This window comes from Moschus berezovskii, chromosome 22 (genome assembly GCF_049115385.1).
Source record: "Moschus berezovskii isolate FMDL1 chromosome 22, NW_MosBer_1.0, whole genome shotgun sequence".
Lineage (NCBI taxonomy): Eukaryota > Metazoa > Chordata > Mammalia > Artiodactyla > Moschidae > Moschus > Moschus berezovskii.
Window position 1 is genome coordinate 38533541 of NC_142481.1, and position 22347 is coordinate 38555887.

The 22347-nt window shown below is 53.5% G+C and overlaps 1 protein-coding gene across 3 annotated transcripts in view; it reads right to left on the bottom strand.

The window, feature by feature from the left end:
* The window catches only part of SLC12A3 (solute carrier family 12 member 3), a 39827-nt gene extending 32285 nt beyond the window's left edge, over nt 1-7542 (bottom strand). For all 3 annotated transcript variants that reach the window (XM_088830050.1, XM_088830049.1, XM_088830048.1), the window contains exons 1-8: nt 7261-7542; nt 6662-6805; nt 5181-5256; nt 4429-4524; nt 3988-4127; nt 3485-3595; nt 2360-2471; nt 1432-1562 (exon numbers count right to left, since the gene is read on the bottom strand). In XM_088830050.1, the coding sequence (XP_088686176.1) occupies nt 1432-1562; nt 2360-2471; nt 3485-3595; nt 3988-4127; nt 4429-4524; nt 5181-5256; nt 6662-6805; nt 7261-7542 (1092 nt within the window). The remainder of the gene's footprint in view (nt 1-1431; nt 1563-2359; nt 2472-3484; nt 3596-3987; nt 4128-4428; nt 4525-5180; nt 5257-6661; nt 6806-7260) is intronic.
* Between the last annotated feature and the right edge of the window lie 14805 nt (nt 7543-22347).

Genomic DNA, 22347 nt, shown 5'->3' on the forward strand with positions numbered 1-22347 from the left:
AGGCTTTAAGGGACTTGCATAAAGTTCCCACGAACAGGACTCCTCTTTGTTGAGGACATGCTGTCCCAAGGAATGGGCAACAGGCCAGAGCCAGGAGGAAAGGGCCCCTTTAGGGCTCAAAGGCATTTAAGACAGAAGAAGCTACCCCTACCACCCCCAGCTCTGAAACAGCTGCTGGGCCCTGATGACTGCACACTGCTGATCAGTAACCTAAGAAGCTTGATGAAGCATCTAGATAAATCCCCAGGCTAGGATTTTCTATGACAGGGCTGGAAGCGGGAACCAGGCCACTGAGCACATGCCTGAGCTCTGCCAGGACCTCAGGACAGGTGGATCAAGCCCCTGCTGGCTGCTGCCCAGAGAAGGGAGGGGAACCGGCAAGCACAGCCTCCCTCTGAATTCCAGAGCGGGGCTGCATTCGAGAATGTCTCCAACGCACGATTCTTAATTCACTCAAGAATGTGCTCAGGGAGCACTTTCAAGCAGACCAGGAGGTGGAGAGTGAGGGTTCCTGGCACAGAGCCAGGCTCCTCTCTGCTCATTCCCACGTGTGGACCAGCTCCTTGGTTAACCCCTGCTGGAGAGGACTCCACCGGCACCAGTTCCACCTCCACCCGGAAGTGTTGCTGGAGCTCCTGCCACCTCAGCCTGCATGTCTCCCCCACTTTATTACACACTCAACTGCTCTTACACTTCCCGTTTGCCATATCCCACCACTATCCACTCGACAAACAGGCACCAGGCACCTAGTGCTTGTCAGACTCGAAGCTGGGAATGGGGACACAGAGTGAGCCCCCAGCTCCCCGGATGCAGGGGGACAGAGATGTAAGTGGCCTGACACCCCTATCCTAGGGGAACTGTGATGCTGACAACAGGGCAGGGAGAGACATCAGGGTGGAGGTGTTAGTCTGCAGGAGGGACAGATCTTTGCAAGGTGAAGAAACGAAGAGGGCGAGTCCCAGGGGGAGAGCACAGCAGAGGCAGAGGCGGGGAGGAGGAACGGGGGCAAAGCGGGAGACCCTGAGGGCTGGGCAGGGGTCATGGAAACAGCAAAAGTTCCTGTGGGGCTGGGGCCTCCCAGGCCAAGACAAGAAGCCTGCCCGATCAGGATGGCGGAGGGCCCGGGGAGGCTGTGCCTGATCCTATCTGAGTGTTGGAAAGTCAAGCTGGCTCAGTCTTCCCCTTAGGCTGGGAGTGCCAGGGTCAACGGAGGAGACAAGCCCATTTTGGGGGTGGCATTCAAGGCCTAGAGTGTGGTGGTGCCAATAAACACCCTTGGAATTGAATGGGCTGAACGGGATGGATTTGGGCTGGTCTGGATTGAGTTGAGCTGGAGTTTAAAAGCTCTGGCCCTGGGGGCTCAGTGTCCAGCCCAGTAGGACATCCTGGGAGGAAGGACCAGGAAGTGGGAGGGATGGATGTCCTGCTCACCTTGAGATCCCCAGAGATGTTGGCTCCTGCCAGGATACCTGTGGCCGAGGGGAAGAAGATGGAAAACATCCCGAAGAAGCTGCCGTCCATGCCTCTCCATTCAGGCACCAAGTTTTGGACAAAAATGTCCGCTGGAAAAATGAGGCCTGAGTCAGGGCCTCCCGGAAGGTCTGGCACCCCTTGCTGGGCCCAGCCAGGCAGGCAGGGGGCTACCATGGCAGCTCGTGCCTCCCCGTGCAACAGAGCAGGATCCTACAAGCCCTTCCCAGAATAGACCCCTGCCCATGTCCTCTGCCTGCCTTTTGTCTGGTAGGGAAAAAACCTTAGTCAAAAAAGAAATTTAATCAGAGAAGTGAGAAGATGCAGAGAGAAAGGAAACAGTCAAGCAAGACAAAATAATAATAATTTAGCCATTAAACAAAGTACCTCCTCTTTTGCCACAAGGGCTGTAGATAATATTCTGAGCCAAATCCTTTGGGCTGTTGTGCAGCCACTGACACCCCCACCAGGGGGGAGAAGTTAACTGCATGCTGCCCACAAGCACGTAGACCCCAGACCAGGTGGAACCAGTAGGTTGATGATGCTGACCCCCGACCCGTCTCACCACCAGCCAATCAGGAGAAGGTCCTCGAGCTGGCTACACCCCCACAGGCCCCGCCCTCTCCCTGTCTTTATAAACCTTTCCCTGCATGCCTTCAGGGAGTTTGGGTCTTTTAAGCGTTAGCTGTCCTGGACTCTGCTTGGGGCCCTGCAATGAACACTGCACTTTCCATCACCACAACCTGGAATCAGTAGATGGGTTTCCTGCACACGGGCAAGTGGACACAGATTTGGTTGGGTTGTAACAGTGCCCTCAGAATGGGCCAGAACGGTGGGCAGACTGTCTCTGGCTCTGGAGCCACAGGCAGGGGCCCCAACCCACACGCACCTCGGTAGCTGAAGAAGCCTTTGGAGGCCTTCTCCTCAGATGGGGGGATCAGTGTCCCCACCAGGTAGTTGGCAAACGAGACCATGATGACGAGGAAGAATAGCACCTGGGCCTGGGGGGAAAGGAGCCTGGAGGTCAGACGGTCTGGCCCTGCCTGTCCAGGAGCCCCAGCGGGGAGGAGCTTGCCCAGATCCCTCACTCTCTCATTCCTTCATTCTTTCAGCGCCTATTATGCTGTAGCCAAGCTCCTGTCTTGCAGACAAACAAGGAAGATGAATCTAGAGAATGGATGGGGGTGTCGCGGGGACTGGGCTGGGGCTCCTTTAGCAGCGTGGCCTGGGGAGATGTCTTCAGGCTCCGAGAGGAGGAGGATAAGGGAGCAGCAGTGTGACAGGGGCACTGGCTTGCTGCATTCAAGGAACTGGGAGGAGACGTGGAACTGGAGGTCAGAGGGTGAAGGTGAGGAGGGGATACAGGGTCACGCTCGCCAAGCCCGCCGCTGAGGCCCGACCCCTCTCCCCTTGTGCCTAACCTCTGATCCGGGGCTTTCCCATCACATTTCCCTAGGCCCCCGTGCAGTAAGGTGTGGCCATGGACCGCATTCCGGCCAATGGGATACGAGCAGAAGGAATATGTATAACTGCCAGGCTGGGCCGGAAAAGTAAAGGGGGATAGGGATTTTCTCCTTTTCACCCCCTTTCCCCTTCCTGGGGCTTCCCTGGTGGCACAGTGGGAAAAAATCTGGCTGCCAATGCAGGAGACACAAGATTCCATCCCTGGGTTGGGAAGATCCCCTGGAGGAGGACACACCTGCCGACTGGGCTGGGGACATGGAAGTAGGGGCCATCATGGGCCAGGCAGATGAAGGCTGCTCCCCAGGGATGGAGAGGCCACAGGACGGAAGGAGCCTGGGTACCTCCCCCAACTCCCCGCACCCTGGGGTCACACACACCAGAGAGAAACAGACGACTCTGGCTTGAGGCTCCCTTCCTTGGGGTCTCTGTCACAGCGGCAGAGCTCAGGACCCAGCTGATACACACAAGAGGCGGAACCGGGAGCAGGTCCCAGGACTCCAGCTTCTGCACTTGACCTTGCCCAGTCCCCTCTCCGACCTCCTGCCCTCACCTTGGACTCCCACTCCATGCCAGCAAGGGAGATGGCCAGCAGAAGAGTGACGGTGACCACGCCGATGATGCGGATGTCATTGGTGGGGTCCACGATGGGCGAGCCATACTCCTGGGGGAGGGGACAGGCCAGGCTGCGTGCTGTCTCCGCACACTCCACCCCTTCAGGCTCCTCCACCTGGATTTACCTCATTTATGGGTGTTTGCTCACTGGAACACACACACTCAACCCCCTTCCCTGCCAACAGGTCCTCCACAGCAACTACTGCATGGGCCTGGACAATTTGGCCCTAAAGGCAACACGCACTCTGGAAGGTGGTTTCTGGGAATAGTCTTTATTCGCTGAGATCATCATAGTCACCCGCAGTGGTCAGACTGTGGCTTTGGTCCCTGATGGGAAAGCTGGGCAGAGAGAGGGGCAGGACGGCTTGGCACAGATGGGGTGGGGGAGGACGCGGCAGGCCACCTGGGCTCCCTCTGCCCAGGCTCCCGCCCCTGCCTCACCTGGAGCAGGTCCCGCACAGTCTCTGCGAAGCCCACGGTGTGCATGGCCACGCCCACGGCATTGGCGAAAGCAAAAATGAGGCCGATGGAGCCGCCCAGCTCTGGGCCAAGACTCCGGGAGATGAGGAAGTAGGTGCCACCTGTAGGGGACAGAGCCAGGAGCCATGACACGAGAGGGATTGTCTGGCTGGGATGGACTAGGGGTGGGCAGAGCTGAGGCTGGGAGGAGGTGAGCATGGGACCCAGTGGTGCATGGGGGAGGAGAGACCCAAGGCCACCCTGTGGGTGTGGAGAGACTGCCCAGAGCCTACATCTGCAACCAGAAGAAGCATCCCCTGTTTGGGCCGGGGTGGAGGGTAGGGAGTGGTTCAGAGATCTGCCCCCAGGGTGAAGACTCAGGGTCCTACCAGAGGAGGATCTGGGGGCTGGGGTGGGGCCCACCTGACTTGACCTTGCCGTTGGTGGAGATGGCGGAGATGGAGAGGCCCGTGATGGAGGTCACGGTGACGGAGAGCAGGATGATGATCCAGGTCAGGACTGTGGGGGTGGCGGTGTGATTGCCCCAAAACGCAATCAGAGCATTTCCAGAATGGGAAACCTGAGTCAGCCAGCTGATTCACATGGGACTCAAGACACTTTCCTTCTCTGAGTCTCAGTGGTCTCATCTGAGAGATGGGTCTCTGTCTGCCTCATGGCATACTCTGAAGAGCCGGGAGCTGATAAGCCAATGTGTGAAGGATCTTTACATATGGATGGGGAGGTATTTTTTTTAATAATAAGAAATAAAGTAATAGTTACCTCTTGCCGAGCACCTCTGGGTGCCAAACCCTCTTCCGTGTTATGCACATCAGAGGAACAGTTATTGCCACATTTTGCTAATGAGGAAACTAAGGCTCAGGGAGGTTAAATGCTTGTCGAAGGTCACACAGCACACTACAGAGCCAGCAGCTGCTCTGCCCTCAGTGAGAGGCCCTAACCCAGAAGCTCTGTGGGAGGACTCTGGCTCTAAGAGGTTGACTTTCTGAGGGCAAACTGAGCCAGGGAGAGCCCCCAGGCCTGCTGACTCCACATGCAGTGCTCCTCGACCACACTGCCCCGACCCTGCTCACTGAAGGGCCCCGTGGGCTCCGTAACCCGAGTTCAAGACTGGGAGGACCGGGCCCCTTCCCCCGCACCCCAGAGGTAGCACTCACCAATGCCCGCTTGGGCGGTTATCCAGGGGAGCCGCAGGTAGAGAATCACACCCCAGATGTTGAGCATGCAGCGGATCTGGGAGGAGATGGGGGTCAGAGGCCACCTGGAGGGCCAGGTGCCCCAAGATCAAACACACACATCCCTGTCCCCAGTCATGGCACGGCGTCAAGCACCGAGGGGACACCCGGGCTCTTTCTTTGCTTCACCCACTTGAGCGGGTGCCCACTTCAGCGCTCTGATTCTATGAGGCAGGGAGGGGAGGGGCACCCAGAGACCCACCTGTCCCTCCCACCACTCTCCTGCCCTCCTTCCACCGAGGCCTGAGGACGGGCGGCAAGTCTATCACCCCTCACCCCGCTCCAAGCCCAGGGTCCTGTGCCTGCCGGCCCCAGTCATGGCCCGGTGGCCAGCTGTTGGCCCACAGCCTGGCATTTAGGGAGAACCCGGCAAATGCCAGCTGAGCGGATGCCCCACATACAAGCAGAAGTCAGGGCTCAGGTTGCTGTGACTTCAGCTTCCAAATTTAAAGCCAAGCTGGAGACCACAGCTAAGGCTGGAATTCCCACATGGGAGGGATGTGGTGGTCTTTGGAGTGGGACAGGTGGCAATTACAAGTCCTGGAGATTTCTTTCTTCTTTTAATCTTTAAAATTTTTAAATTTAATTTAAAAAATTGAGGTATAGTTGATTTACAATATTATATTAGTTTCAGGTGTACAACAGAGTGATCCAAAATTTTAGGCCCAGGAGATGGCGAAGGCCCCCATATATGCTGAGGTACTGAATGGGGCCCACACCAGGCTCTGGGCACCAAGGGAGGGAAGGAGATCCAGACGCTGGATCTAGAGGGAGGGGTGACCATTCAGATGGAGAAAGAGGCAGAGCCCGCAGGGACTTGAAAGAGTTAAGGTCAGAACCCAGGCCTCCTGCCTCCCAGAGTGGGACTAAAGCTTTCTCCTAGACCCCACGTGACCTCCTCTGTAAAATCCCATAAAGTCTTTCAAAGCCAAGTTCATTAGATTGCTTGCTGTTGCGGTGGGACCTAACATGGCAAACCATCTCCTTCTCATCGTGCAGAATGAGAGAACAGTTATGGATTTGTGTGTTAGGTGCTGCCCTCTCGTGGCTCTTAGGGGGAAACACAGTTTCTCCCAATAACTCCAAGGCAGGCATTGATTCACGCACTTTCTATCTATTAATTTGTTTAATGCTGATCATTTTCATAGATGAAGAAAGTGAGGCATGGTCAGGACACATGATGAATGGAACAGTCGAACAGAGATCCACCCCAGGGCCAGGCCTCAGTCTGGGGAGTAAATGGAGGTCAGGAAGCAAAAAGGGAGAGAAAATCTGAGATCGCTTTGCAGATGGGGAAACTGGGTCGTGGGTCTGCCTTGACCACTGCCTAATGAGAGTCAGAGCTGAGCTTGAATGGAGCTCTGTCTCCCCAACCTCCATCCCTGGACATCCCATCCACTCACCATCACCCCTTTGACCCAGCCAAAGCGCACGGGCTCCTCGGGGTTCTTCTCGCCATTGGTACCTGCCTCGTCCTCCACCAGCCCATCAGTCATCTCATGGCTGGGCCGGCTGTCAAAGGCGAGAGCATGCAGGTGGCTGCCTTCCTGTTTGGAGCCCAGAGACCACGGGTCAGGCAGGCCAGGGTCAGGACAATCCAGCTTCCCTAGCTCCTCCACCATTCAGCCTCCAAGGCAGCAAACCTAGTAAGCCCCCCCTCTCTGCTGCAGACCTTCCCTACCCTTCTTTCCTCATCTCCTTCAGGTGTGTGAAACCTCTCTAAACTACTGGGAACTCATTACTTCTCTGGGAAACCCTAGATTGCTTGACTGGGTTGCCAAAGACTGGGCAATAAACATTACAACAGGTGCCCAGAGGTTTACAGCTCCCATGCCCACATTTCACATGGGCCTCTCAGCCCATGAGGAAGATCGTTCTTTGTCTTCCATGGGGACCCCTCTGTGTCCCCATGACACAGATGACAGAGCTGAGGCTCAGAGAGGTTAGGTAACAGGTCGAGGTCACACAGCAGGAAGGTCTGCTCCTCTGGGATGGTGTTTACCTTGAGGCAGGAGTGCAGGTCGGCCAGCGAGGGCCGGACCTTTCGGGGCTCACCGGGCAGGGCGCTGTTGGCATAGTGCTCGTAGGCAGGCACCACATCGATAGTGTTGTAGCCAAAGGTCCGATTGTAGAAGGTGTTGCCGTGGGTCAGATGGCTGGGGTGGCTGCTGTCATAGGCGGCCGGTGGGGGGGGTTCTTCGCCCCCCAGCAACGTGCTGATGGTGAAGCGCCCACTGCACAAAGTAGGGTCCCTGGGTGTCTCTGACACTGGCAGCTCTGCCATCATGGGCTCTGGGTGTCAGGGGAGGGGGCCAGGGTCGGCGGGGACATGCAGGGTGGCTTTATAGGCTGGGCCCACAGCAGGGAGGAGACGGGGAGGTTGGCCCAAACTGCCCACAGCTGGTCAGCAAGGTCCCTGGACAGGGTGGGAGGCAGAGCACGTGCCCGTTGCTGTCCTGCCCACCATCTGATCGCAGAGATAGCAACCGGCCTTGGACTGGGAGCCGGGGCTGGCCCAGCCCCTGGGTCCTAGGGAGGCTCTTCGGAGTCTGGGGGCAGCAGACATCTGCAGCTGAATCCCAGGAAGGAGTGCTCAGCAAGAGGACCCACAGGGACACTATGAGGGACGCCATCAGGGGCCCCAGAGAGCCTGATGAGCCTCTCAGAAACTTCCCACGTCAGCTTTACTTACTGAGCAGTTTGATAGCTGTGTGGCACGACATTTCAATACTGGGTGTGCTCAGCCACTCAGTCGCGTCCGGCTCTGCGACCCCTTGGACTACAGCCCACTAGGCTCCTCTGTTTATGGGATTTTCCGGCAAGAATACTAGAATGGGTTGCCATTTCCTACTTGAGGGGATCTTCCCAACCCAGGGATCAAACCTCCATCTCTTGAATCTGCATGCGCCGGCAGATTCTTTACTGCTGTGCCACCTGGGAAGCCCCATTTAAAACAATACATACACATATATAAAAGGTTAGTCTCTCCCACTCAGACCAGAGTCTAGTCTTATACGTCCTCCCAGAGGTATCTCAGAATGTTTATGTCCTTATGTACCAGCAGCCTCAAGCAGAGTTCAGCAGGTACCAGGTGTGATCTGCCGTCACCAGGGGACCAACGAGCTCCTGGGGCTTGTGGCTGCAAGACAAGTGGACGCCGACCCCACGCACACTGCTTACAGGGCCACTGGGGTGTGGAGCCCAAGGAGCCGGCCCCCACCCCCACCCCCTACCCTGGGCCAGCCCAAGAGCAACCAGCTCCCACAGCAGGCAGGGGGCCAGGCGCCATCCTAGTATTGAGCCAAATCAGCCTCCAGTTTTGCCAGCATCCCTGAAGTCAGCCTTTGAATGCACAGTGGCCATGAGGGCATCAGTCTGGTCACCAGAGACACCGAAGCCAAGGCAGGGTGGGGAGCTAAACTCTGAGTTGTAGGGGATGAAACAGAAGTAACTCAGGGTTTGAAGAGATGAGTTAGTGTGGTGGATGCCTGATGCTCCGCCAGAAAAGGAGGACATCCCCCAGCTGCTGGGAGGAGTCTCAGCGTCTGCCCCTATGGGAATGGCCTTGTCTATGGCCGAGCTCCCCCTGGAGCTCTCATCCAATGATGGGTGTGGGATGCAGAGCCCTGGTGCCCTGCCCCCGGCTCCAAAGGCCCACCCCAGCTCCAGAGGTCCCTGGAGTCAGCTGAGGCTTTGACTACACAGCAGCCCATTCCTCCCTTTTTTCTGTCCTGCTGTCTCTCTTCTCCCCACGGCAGCTGCCAGCGGGGTGAAGGCTCCATGGGGAGGACTCCAGGGCCAGGACTCCTGGTCAGCTTTCCACCTTCCCTGCAGCCCCCACCCCATCTGCCAATTCCTCCTTCCCTCCCATTGGGCCTCAGGGCATAGCTTACAGGTCTTATCAGCCTCTCCATCTTTAACTGCCACTTGACTGGTGAAAATCACAGCTGCCCAACACCCCCTCACACCGTGTCCCCAGAGCAGCTGTGGAAAATTCCTGATTAAGATCTCAGGAGAGGAAGTGGCCAGATTCCAGCAGCATGTGGGCCCATGCCAAATGAGGGGCCACCGCTTTGCTCGGTGACCTTGAGAAAGCCACTTCCTCTCCCCTTCGCCATTCCCAGGCCTGGGTCAGCTGTGAGGTTCCTCCTAGCACTGGAAGCATTTGCTGTTTCAAGAAGCCTTCCCCATAGCCCTCCCCCACCCCTACATCTCTCCAGGGTGGGGTGGGATTTAAGCAGGACCCCTCGAAAGGCTTAACAGTCGGATAATTGAAGGGACTGTTGGAACTCTGTGTCCCAAGGCACAGACCCCCCCCCCCCAACCAAGAAAGGGCTTCCTGACCTTGAGTGGCATCTATCACTTTGAGAAATATTCACAGGGGCACTCTTCTTGATGGGGGCACAACGTGGTCACACATGACTTCTGCCTTCCAGGGGCCTGAGACCTGGGAGGGAGTTGCAGGAACCCTGAGCGAAGCCCTGGGATGTGTCCGCAGGGGCCGTCAGGCTCCCTTCTCAGTTGTCAGTGGATCCAGGGCTCTGAGCAGGTCACCTGGTCTTGCTGAACCTTTGCCCTGTCAGCAGCCACGTGGAAACGACACCCATGCTAGTGCCGCTCTTACTCCCTCAGGGCCCCTGGCCAGTGACGTAGGGCCCCTGTCCTCTCCTGCTTCTCAGAGGAGGGAGAATAGGGGCGACAAAGGAACAGAAAAGACTCACTGTTGGGAAACTCCCTGGCGCAGGGGGTTGAAATGGTGAGGGCAGGAGGGCCTGTGTTTTCACAGCCTCAAAGGCGCCTAAGTCTTTATGCACCAGAACTGGAGTTCACAGCCTAGCCTGGCAGATAAACCAGCAAGGAGATGGCAGCAACCGGCTGGTAGAACAGGGAGGCTGCCCCGGAAGAGAGGGGAGTTGGGAGGGGAGATGTAGGCAGGGATGGAGGGGTTCTGGGACCCAGGACCCAGGAAGGTGTGGTCGGTGGAAGGGACCAGGCCGTGGGACTAGAGCTCACGGAACCGGGGGGAGGCGAAGGGGAGAAGGAGTGGTAGATGAGGCCGAAAGGGCTCCGATTATTTCTCCAGCCACACACATTTATTGAGTGCCTACTGCACACCATGCCATGTGCGAGGCAAAGGAGGTACCACAGGGAACAGGACAAAGGCCCTGCCCTCTTGGAGCTCACATTCTAGTGGGAGAGACAGACAAGCAATAAACAAGCAATCATTACAGTACATTCAGTGATGTCTTATGAAGAAAACATTTTGTTGTTGTTGTTGTTTATCTAAAGGAGGGGCATTTAGGCTTCTCTGAGAATGAGAAATATGAGCTGAGCTCCAACAGTAACGGGGAGCCGCCCGTAAGTGAGCAGATGTGAGCACAGGGGTTCCAGACAAGAGGAGAGAGCATGTGCAAAGGCCCTGGGGTAGGGGTGTGGTTGGGGCTTCAAGATGGCGAGGAGCCTAGGATGGTAGGAGCCAAGGGACAGAGGAAATGGGTTTGAGACATGGAAGCGGGGACCCCAGGACTTATAAGCTGGGGTTAGAAGCTTCACGTTCTATTATGTGATGGGCCGATTTACATTTCTCAAAGGTCACTTTGGCCATTGCGTGGAGACTGGATGTAGGGAAGCAGTTAGCCCAGTGGGGCCACTCTGGGTACATGAAAGTGGTGGCTGGGCAGCAGCTGTGGATGACAAGGTCATGGGAAGCACTGGGATTCGAGACACACGCTCAAGGCAGAGCCGACAGAACCAGCCCATGGATTCACGTGGGAACAGGGAGGACTCTGCGGGGGAAGATGGTGTCATTTCTGAGTAGGGAAACCCGGTAAGAAGGACTTGAATACCAGGGTAGGAGCCTGGCCTTCGTCCTAGGGAAATCAGAGTTCATCTGCTTCTGGAAAGCTGGTGGGGGGCATAATGAATGGTGTGTGAGCAGTGCCAGGAAGAAAAAAAGGGCCAGGCAGAGCCAGGAGGGGCTATGGCGACCATCAGGCAAGAACAGACAACTGCCCAGCTCTGAGGCCCTGACTGCACACACTTCACAGTCTCACTGGAGCCTCTGGCAGATGCTGACTCTGTGGCCCCCACTAGGGACTCTATGGGCCTGGGGCCCAAAGCGGGGGAGGGGTCGGCATCAGTATTCTCGGAAAGCTCTCCAGGCGGTCCTGCAGGGCAGTCAGACCGAGACCCAGCGGGCTAAAGAGAGCAATCTTTCATACACAGCCTGCCCGCCCTCACGCCACCCCCACGCCCACGTCCGCCCGGGTCCCACGAGGCTCTCCTGGAGAGGATGGGTATGATGCAACCCTGGTGTCGTGAAATAGCCGGGTAAGAGGATGCGCTGCTCGTCGGCCTGATTCACAACACCAGCTGCAGCAACGATACCAGAGCTCGGCGTGCTTCCTCCTCTGGCTGGGGCTCCAAGGCTTCAGGGTAGCGATGGCGGGCCCATGCAGACGTCCTCCCCGCCCCATGGCTGCCCTGGCTGAGGGCTGCCAGCAAAGGAGGCTAGGTTCCTGCCCCAGGGGGTGCACAGACTTGAGGTGAGGAAGTGGGGACAAACAGAAGGCAGAGCAACAGCAGAAGTGTCAAGCGCTAGAAAGGCCTGGGAGCCACAGGCTGACTGCAACCTCTCCAGCAACCAGAACCAGGGAAACGGGGGTTTCTCCTGAGCCTTGCAAATAACTTAAGTGTGTCTACTGTAATTCTGGCCCTTCTATCCAGACAGTGTAATAGCAGTTGAACACTGAATTATCTTGAAGCTGCTGCTACTGCTGCTGCTGCTAAGTCACTTCAGTCGTGTCCGACTCTGTGTGACCCCATAGACGGAAGCCCACCAGGCTCCCCCGTCCCTGGGATTCTCCAGGCAAGAACACTGGAGTGGGTTGCCATTTCCTTCTCCAATGTGTGAAAGTGAAAAGTGAAAGTGAAGTCGCTCAGTCATGTCCGACCCCCAGCGACCCCACGGACTGCAGTCTACCAGGCTCCTCCATCCATGGGATTTTCTAGGCAAGAGTACTGGAGTGGTTTGCCATTGCCTTCTCCGATCTTGAAGCTACTGGCAGCTAAAGCAAAAGGGAAACGTGTTTGATGATTAAGATAGCTTTGATAGTAAAGGAACAACTCCTGGTTCCTTTTTCTTCATGGTTAGACTTACTTTAAAAAAAAAAAATCTATTTAGCCAACATTCACTCCACAAGTAATGGCAGGTATTAATGATGTATTAGACTCAGTCCAGCTATTTTGGAGGGTACACAGAGATACTGTTCTCAAGCATCATGTAGTTCATTAGAGGGGGTAACAGCCACAAACCAAGGCATAAAGGCATAAACCCCTGGGTAAAACGCTACATGGCTTCATAGAAGGGATGCCTTCCTCTGGCTGGGGTGATGATGGAGCGGGACGTATGAAATAGCAGTTAGAGAAAAGCAGTAATTTAAGGAGGGAGAGTGCCATGTTAGCCTGGAGCTTCCTGGCAGCCAAGGCAAAAAGTAGAACTATCATCAGTAGTCACTCTCTGATAAACAGTGAGATTTCATTTTCTCCCCTCTCTCTTTCCTCATAAAGAAAATAAATCCCCCCCGAACCCAAGCTTAGAAAAGTTGCCCAAACGAGGATGGCTTGAGCTCATTCCTGCTAGATCAACACAAACTGAAGTACTGGTTCTAACAGAAACTTGTTCCTGTAGTCACAGGCACATGACCACTAGGTTTTCAACCCAATGACTCTGCCAATGTGCTCTCCAAGAGAGCAATCCCATTGTTTCTCCTACCTCTAGCCTTTCACTTCTAAACACAACTTTGGTTTTTCTAACTTTCCTATACACCTTCGTACCTTTCTTAAAAGCAGCAGAGGAGACACATGGTCATTGTACTCAATCTTGAACTCCATGGGTACATTTCTGATTGGGATTCTCTTCAGTGGCGTCTTTTGAAGCTTAGGCGTCTCTCAGAGGACCTGATCCTGGAGCTGGGACCAGGGGCCCTAGAATCATGGAGCCGCTGTACAAGGTCAGCTTCCCCTCTGCCCCCTCCCCCAAGCTGGGCCCAGCCAGACACACGGGGAGAGGGGGACGGGGAGGAGCCAAAGGCGGCCTGGACTACTTGGCTCTGCACCACCTACCTCACGACCTCAGGCCTGTGTGCCTTAGTTTCCTCATCTGTCAAATGGATGACTCTTCTCAGTCAATAAGTGTTTGGATGACCAAGAGGAACTTGTGAAAGAAGCATTTCAGAAGACATTAATAAAGTTCTGCAAATATATATGTGTATTCTGCCCCCCGACCCCTCCTCCAGCTCTCTAGCTACCAGAAAGGAAAGGTGGGGGGAAACCAACTCACCCTTGACAATTTAAGGGAATGCTTTCTAGTAAGGGCAGGTGCTAAAATTTATTAACAAAACAGGGCATTAGGAGGAGAGGGGAAGAGGTGCTCAGGATCAGGTGGAAACCCAAAGAGAGTTGGCTTTGGTGGTTTGCATTCATCAGAACTCAAGCTTCAACAGAGCAGAGGATCCTACAAGCCCAGGGAGACTCTTGTCATCTCATTGCCCATTTACCAGAGACTTGAAATAAGCTACTGACCTCCTTAATATATATCCCAAAGGCTCTTCCGCGGGTGGTAACCCAGGGTTGAGGCAAGATGACACTTGCATCGAGGCTGGATCCAAGGGGAGTCTGTACTCCTGACAGGGTCCCTCAGGCCTGGTGCAGGTCCCCCGAGTATGGAGCCCCCAGCAGAAAGTTTGAGGGCTGCATGTGGAGCGGACCTCAGGTCCTCACTCCCTGGCAGCTTAGTTAGCAGCGGCACTGAGCACACTGGAGAGGCTCCCAGTGAGCCTGGTAAGGCTGGTGCCCGCCAGAGGTGGACACGGGAGGCTGGGGACAGGGGACACTGGGAAAGAGAACCCTGGGTGAGGGCCCAGGGATTCAACCAGAGCTATTGGACGGTCTTTCACTTGTGATTTACTGGGAAATGGGACACTGCAGTCCCCTGATCCTTTCACCCCCGACACCCCCCCAACAATAATGCACTTCAACTGGTGCCATTTTTAATGGATGAACCAACATCAAGAACCATCCTGGACAACTGGCTTTGACATTGGTGGGTACACAGTGGGCTAGCTGACCCAGGGGGCCATAGTATGCTACATGTTTTCCCTAACAAGTTAGAATGTTCATCTTCCTGTTTAGTGCATCTCTGACACTCTATGATTTATTGATAGCCTTTCTTGAGAAGTGGGGAGGGGGAGTCCACATTTAGAGGGGCCCAGAGGCCTCCTTCACCCCCTGCTTCCAGTCAGAACAAAGGTCTTGACCCTGTTCTTGGCTCAGGACATGAAAATCACCTGGGGAGCTTTAACAACCCAATCAGCATCTGGGCCCCTCCACAGACCAATTATGTCAGAAAATCAGAGGGCAGGGGCTTGGAAATCAGTGTGTTTTTAATCTCCCCAGGTGATTCTAATATGGAGCCAGGGTTGCGAATGGCAGTGCTGGGGCTGAAAGCCACAGAAAGATGTGCTGACTAAGGCCGTGCACAGCACAGAATCTGGCTTTTCTTGATAAAGGTAACGCTGATTTAGGGTTTCTTCAAAATTATCTTTCATGCTGTAAACGGATTCTAAAATGCTTTCTTTTCCTAGGTAGATTCATGAATACATAAATAGGCTATCAGCCCTTTGCTTGGGGTCCTTGCCTAAGACCAACAGACAGCTGTACAGTTACTGATTTGTACAGGTAAGTTTGTGTCTCCCTATCAGGCCGTTCCTCATCGCTCTGCCTGATGGGCCACACACCCCAGGTGCAAACCCCACGTACTCACCTCTTGGACAAGGTGGATGCCCTGCAATCAGTTTTCTGCTCCGCCAGGAAGGGCTGAACATGAGGCCTGCGACCTCTGGCAGGTCTCCACCTGGCTTCAGAACCCCTCAACTCCCCTAAGTCCTGCTGTCTCCCCAGCTTCAAGGTCACAAGAGAGATTAATAGCAGCAGGAGATGCTGGGGCCCCAGGGGGAGCTGGAGTGGAGCTCATTGTTACCGTTCCGGGCTGGCAGGATGGCCACCCCCAACCGTGCCGTCCCAGCCCCCACAAGTCTGTGGGTTTGGATCCTGGTGTGTAGATGGCTCCTGCATCCCCCGGCCACAGGAAACCCTGCCTCTGATCTTTGGCCCTTTCTTGTGGCATTTCCAAAAGGCTTCCCGTTTTATTATGGTGTCTGTGTGTACACACAATTACCTGTCTTTCCCTAACCACACCGTGAGCTTATGCAAGAGGGGCTGCAAATCAGTCTCAACATCACCACACAGCTCTTAGCCCCAGGTCCCTGGTACGTGCTGAAGGGTTTTAAGCTCTTGAGTTAGCATAGGGTGGGGGCAGGGAGTGGGGGCAGAAGAGGCCCTTTCCTGTAGGTCTCACCTCAGTAAAAGGTAAGCTCCTTGAGGGCAGGGATGTCGATTCGTCTCAGCTCTGTGTCTCCAGCACCTAGAATAATGCCTGAAACAGCATAGATGCTCAAACATTGATTTGCGTTATCCATTTAGCAGTCACTGAATCAATAGGAATCACAAGTTGAACTTGACACGCCAAGGTCTGTCCCCTAGTAGCAAACTTTTGGCTTACTAACTTTAACCCTGTCTTCTTGCAAAAAAAAAAAAGAAAAGCTATCACCGGGGTGGGGGGTAATTGATTTCACCCTGCACCCACGTAAAATACCTGTTGTGAAGGGTAGAAGCCAAATGGTAGAGGAGCCCCTAGCTCCAGAGCCCCAACTAAAGGTTGGTAGCAGAGTGGCCAAAATTAACCTTGAGGCCCAGAGTGTGTAATAGGTCGGTGATTTCTAGAAATTAACTTCACCTTCTCATTAGCCTGATGGAATAGCAATTGGACCCCTGCTTTATACCTGAGCAATCTAGTTTACAGCAGTCAATAATCTGCCCTCAGTCACATGATTACCAGATTGCAAAAGGAGTATTTTAGCCCAAATTTCTGGCCACCTCCAAGATTTATGTCTCTTGAAAATGCTGGGTCTTGAGGCTTGATGGGCTTGTTTCATCCAGGGCTCTGTGCTTGGAGAGCCTTCAAGCTCTGAACATCGGGCTGGCCCTGTAGGAGAGCGAGGCATCTGCAGCACACGAGATTTGCCAGCTGCCCTCCCCACGGAAAAGGTCGTCCCAGCAAGAGCAGCACCGCCCACATGCTCCCAGCTCAAGGCCTCGCTGCCCGCTGTCAGTCCTCCTACTGCCCTGCGCTCCCCGTGGCTTCTATGGAAACCTGGGACCCCTCAACAGGGCTGACCAGTGGCCCTAACCTGGTCCTCTTTCTTTGCCACCTGGGTGGCTTTTGAAATATTTTAACTGAGGACTCCACTGAAAAGCCTCCAGTCCCAAGACTTGGATGAACAGAGTTATACTTAACAGCAGCTGTCAGCTCTTCACCTGGCCCAGCTCCTCTCCAGGTCCCTGCTCCAGGAGGTGCTGTAGAGCCCAGAAGAGACCACTGAGCCCTACACAGGGTCGAGGGCACTTGTATGAGGCCCAGATTTCCAGGTGACTCACCAGGAAGTGACCTCCCCTAGGCCACGGGGACCAGAACAAGCTGAGGGCCACCAGGCAAAGGGAGTGGGCTGCAGCTCTTCCACGTGGCCCCTTCAAGGAGAGAACATTCTGGCCACAAGGCAGCTGAAGCCCGTCTCTCCAGGGTTTCTCTTTAGGGCCAGGTACCCCAGGTGGAAAGAGATGAAGATCCTCGACCTCCTCAGCCATTTGCACATCCCCAGACAGAAGCCCAGGCTCCAGACCCTGAAAACCCCTCCCGGTCAGAAACACAGGCAGACATTGCTCGAGAAAGTGGGAGACACCTGTCCCATGACCAGGCCCAAGTCTCTCCCCTCATCAGACCCATCCTGCATCCTCTCCCCCAAGGCCAATAACTGGCTCTCGACCCCTGTTTAAAATTCTTTCCACTGAGCACCCAACACCAATGGTCACAGACTCTCAACAGCTCCCAGCCCCAGAATGCATGCCGCACGCGGGCTTACCACCCACATGCTCTGGATGGTCTGGGTCCCACCACACTTCCAGCCTGACCCTCTTCAGGCCCCTAGCCAGGGGGCTGAACTCCAAAGCTGGTGGGGGGACGGCGAGACTTCGGAGCTGTAAGTCCTGTACTTACAGAAACCCCTGGGGGCCTCGCAGACCCAGGGGCCAGGCAGGCTTCAGCCCTCCTTGCAGGGAGTGGAGGAGGAGCCCGGTGAGGTCACCCCAGGGGCATTTTGGCTGCCTTCTGAGGAGCCTCAGGCTGCGCCTCAGCTAAGGACATCCCCAGTAAGGGAGCCTGAGAGCGGTTCCTGCTCCACTGAAGGACTGAACAAAGGGGGCACTTGGGGAGAACATTCTGGAAATTTATTGGCTATAGACAGGGGTGGTGATGAAGGAACCATCCTAAACAGAGTAAACGCAGAAGTTACTGGAAGGAGCATGAGAACACATACACCAACTCTCTCCCACCCTGACCCTTCTCCCCACAAACAGCACACACAGTGACATCAGCAAAGCAAAGACGAAAGGAAAATAATCAGCCAACTGAACAAAGCAAAACATCCTCCCCCCGTGCATTTCTCATCAGTTACTGATCAAGTGAGCAAAGGCTGTACTTTGCCTCTTTGCACCCTTTATAAAATACACATTTGAAATTCCTGGTGGAAAAATACCCAGTAGAGGCTAGCAGCTGAGGTCAAGGGGGGGCCCACACAAATCCGACTCAGCCAGCTTGCCTGGCTCTTCAGAACTGAATTCTTGTTTCTGCCCTTTCTCAGGTGGTGCAGTGATAAAAGAATCCGCCTGCCAATGTAGATGTTAGAGATGTGGGTTAGACCCCTGGGTCAGGAAGATCCCCTGGAGGAAATGGCAACCCACTCCAGTATTCTTGTCTGGAGAATCCCATGGACAGAGGAGCCTGGTGGGCTACAGTCCATGGGGTCACAGAGTTGGACACGACTGAAGCAACTGAGTATGCATGCACACCCTTTCTCAAGTGACTTAGCATGCATGCACGCCCTTTCTCAAGTAACTGCGTAGCTGTCATTTCCGCCGCCCACAGAGGCACAAACAGTGCAACAAATCAGGGCAATTTAGCTGGAGAGCTCCTGGCAGCCTGTGCCAAGCCTGGAAGCCTCTGCACAGCAGATGCCAGCAGAGACAAGCCTGAATAGGGTAGCCAGATAAAACTGGGACAAACTTAAGAATGAGAACTATTTGTTGTTTATCTGAAATTCAAATGTAACCAGGAAGCTTGTATTTTTATTGGCTAAATCTGGTGCAGATGAAGGGGCCTGCCTAGGCCGGCTCTGCTGGGGCCACCCAAGAGGCTATGATGTGTCTGTTTCTCTGTTAGATGTCCCCTCTGGGATCAAAGGCTCCCCCACTTCCTGCTCAAACAGAAGCCACTGTCTGAGGCAACTCTTTAACCCTCCCCAGAATCTCAAGGACCCCAAAGGCAAAGGCAACAGGGAGGATAGATAGTGTGCCAATGCAGTGCTGGGTTTCTGCCCATCCCTCAACCTTTAAGATTTGACCTTTATGATTGTTAACAGTGAATCAAATGTCCACCCCCTTTTTCTCAATGTTTCCCTGCAGACTGTGCAGCTCCACAAGTTTCCTCCTTTGAAGGATCAGCCCTAGTATCTGTGACCCCAGGAGACACTCCCCTCTACCTTCTTTCAGGCTGAATGCCTATTAGAGGCCCCTGAGTCTGAATCCAGGCACGTGGAGCTGGGACAGAGGATGGAAGCAAAGGACCTGCTTGTTCAAACCTCTGCAAAACGAGGTGGGTGCTAAACTAGATTCCCCAAAGAGGGCACATGGACGCTATTTCAGAAATCAAGGTCAGGACAAAAAAAATGTTCCTCCTTTCCTGGGCTAGCAACTTAGAACCAAAAGTATTTCCACTTAGGTGGTTCTGGACAAAAATAGAAAGATCCCACTGAGACTTCTGAATGGATGGGGACTTGATTACCCTGGCCATTCCCAGCTCCCGAGCACATCCCAGCACGTGTAGGACTGTAACAGCTGAAAGGAACTAAGGCGGACACTTCAATACACGGGGACTGTTTGGACAGATCCTCAATTATAGCCAGTCACAAGGCAAGAAGTACAGATCATTTGAAATTAATGTTCAAAACATTTTAGTAGTGGTTTTAAGGTTTTTTTCCACCAACCTTTTTAGTTAGAAACGAGCGTAAGAAGACAGATTTAGTTCCCTCCTGTCCCTGTCCTGTGAGGGATACCAGTATACTATAAAGAGGTCAGAAGATGGGTTGGAGGCAGGTGATGTCTCAATCCCACCTAGAAGAACGAAGAATGGGGGACATCCGGGACCTCAACACAGCCTCATTTCCCTCCAGGGAGCTACATGATTTCCGTTAAAAGAGTCGCTGACTTCTTCCTGATATTCTGAAAAGTAGGCACAGAAGTTTTTTTTTTTACTGATCCTAAACGAGCATCTTGAGTGATACCATAAAGTGTGCACTTCCATTAGGAACTTTATAACGTTTTTTCCCAGTCTGCTGGACAGAAGTCTCAGTCTCCATGACTGACTGAGGCTGAGAGAGAGTCCAGTCAGGCTGGGGCCTGCCAGCACTTTGGCAGGCCGGGGACAACGCCCCAGTCTGGGATTTTATGCAGTATTTGGCAGGCTCAATCACCTCCTGAGTGGTGTGATGTGAACTACTGAATGAGCTGGACAAAGATTCTGATGCCTAATGGAGAAACACTGACTGTGGAGATCCAAGTAAAGCAGTAGGGCACTGGCACATCTGCGCGTAATGGCTTAACTGAATATTAAACAGAGCGGGCAGCGGTGAGAATCCAAAGAGGAAACAGTCCACAATTTTTTTTCCTTTATATCAGCGACTGTGGGATTCTGTGGGAAAGTCTATAGTACTGTGCTTAAAGTAACCTAAACCCTAGACTTTAAAGTCATCCATCAAAATTAACAACAGGAGTGATGAACCCAAATGATTCACTCTGAGAGAACACTACTTCCACTTCAGTTTTCCCTTAGAAGTCAGGTGGCCAGGGCTGTTAAAAGAAAGAAAAAAAAAAAGAACAGAATCTTTGTAATTAAATCTTGAGGCCTCTGAAAAGGCCCTAGACCAAGTGAGTACTTCCCTTTGAGTGTCTCAGTGAGTTTATTATAAGCCATTTGGAGGCAGGCACTAACCCCATCAAGCTCCAAGTGCCCTTGATTTTGTTAGAAAGATTGGAATCTCATCTGGGGAAGATGACAGACTCCCAGGGCCACTTTCTCTGTTTCTCTAGATAAATGGTGAAATCACAGACCAGTATCAAGGGAGAGGATTTAGTTCCCTGACCGAGAGAGCTGAGGATGACTTTTAACCTAATAACCTATTACAGGACCATGAATTCTGAGCACAAGCTGTAACCATGGGTACACAGTAACCTGTTGATGCTGTGGCCTTGCAAACTCAGCCTCGGGTCTCCTGCATCTCTACACCCAGCTTTATTTTACCACAGAATCAGTCAATAGGACAAGCACTGGGGTTTGCTCCAGGAGCCTGGCCCTCCTGGAATAAACTGAGTTATCTTATTTCTCCTGTAAGTGTCTCTCACTAGGCAGGCCCTCAAATGCCAACCAGGGACTGCATTCCTCTCAATTCGACACAGCTTCCCCATCGGGGCAGTTTTCCCCTCCCTTCTGTCCAAAGGTGGAGGACCTCACCCCACTATGCAGGGCTCCCGTGCAGCTCTCCTGTTTGAAGCCGGCAGAACTGCATGATGCAAAGCAAGGCAAATCCACAATTAATTCTCATAATGAAAATGATGAACAAGAGAACTAGGGAGTAAATACATATTTAAACCCCTTGTGCCTTCTGTCCTTTATGGTAAGGTTACATTTCTATCTACAAGATCTAGCATTAAAAAAAAAAAAAATCAGAACTCTTAAGTCACATTTATGAAAAGTCCTCAGAGAACTCTTTTACGGCACTGTTAAAGCAAACTGTTTGCTTTGTTTAAAATATAAATCAATGCCTATAAAGAGGGCACAACCTGCTAAATCAAGTCTCCTGCAGCGCCTGTCTTCTGAGGCTTTCTTAGTAAAGCTCAACTGAAGGTGAATAGATGGCGAGCTGAGGAGGGAGACAGCCCCTCAGGCGACATCCCTGATGGATATAATGGGATCCAACTGAGGAGCAGCAGATGGCCCCATTCTCTATAGATGAGCTCTTTACTACAAGGAAAGGCAACAACTTGTACTTAGAGGATTGAGGGTAACCGTGCCCTGTGAGGAGAGTTTGCTCTCTAGAAGCAAAAGGTACCTTGGGAGACTGGGGACTTTAACACTTTCCCCCGGGGGAGCTGCTGCAGGAGTAGAACATAAAACCAGCAGAGCCGACCATACCCGACCCTGTAGCTCCGGCTGGCACATTCAGAACATCCGTCCTCCTGTCCTCTCCAGGTTAGCCCAAGGCCTCAGAAGAAACAGGGCCACCGACGGGGGACAACTTTGCTCAGGGACCACACACTGATGGTATTGGTGCCCAGTGGAATGAGACCCACGAGCTGACCTGCCCAACTGGCTCTATGAATGGAGACAGGGAGGGGAGGCTGTCCAAGGAAAGGAACCAACTGGCGGAGAAGAGGGAAGAGGTGCTGAGAAGCCCTCTTGAAGAGGGGCATGCACAAGGCCAAGAAGCGGCCTTGCTGTGGAGCAGCCAGACGGAGAAACAGCCAGGTCTGCCCTGCCTTGAGCTCCAGCTGAGACCCCGACAATGTGCACTGATCAGACAATGGGTCTCCAGGACTATGTTTTCATCTCCAGGGGGATTTCAGCAGAATAGCAAACATTAATCCTGGCATCAGGGCAGATAATTTGGAGGATGGTCTTGGAGAAACACCAACAACCTTAGATATGCGGATGATACCACTCGAATGGAAGAAAATGAAGAGGAACTAAAGAACCTCTTGATAAGGGTGAAGGAGGAGTGAAAATGCTTAAAACTAAATATTAAAAAAAAACTAAGATCATGGCATCCAGCCCCATTACTTCGTGGCAAATAGAACGTGAAAA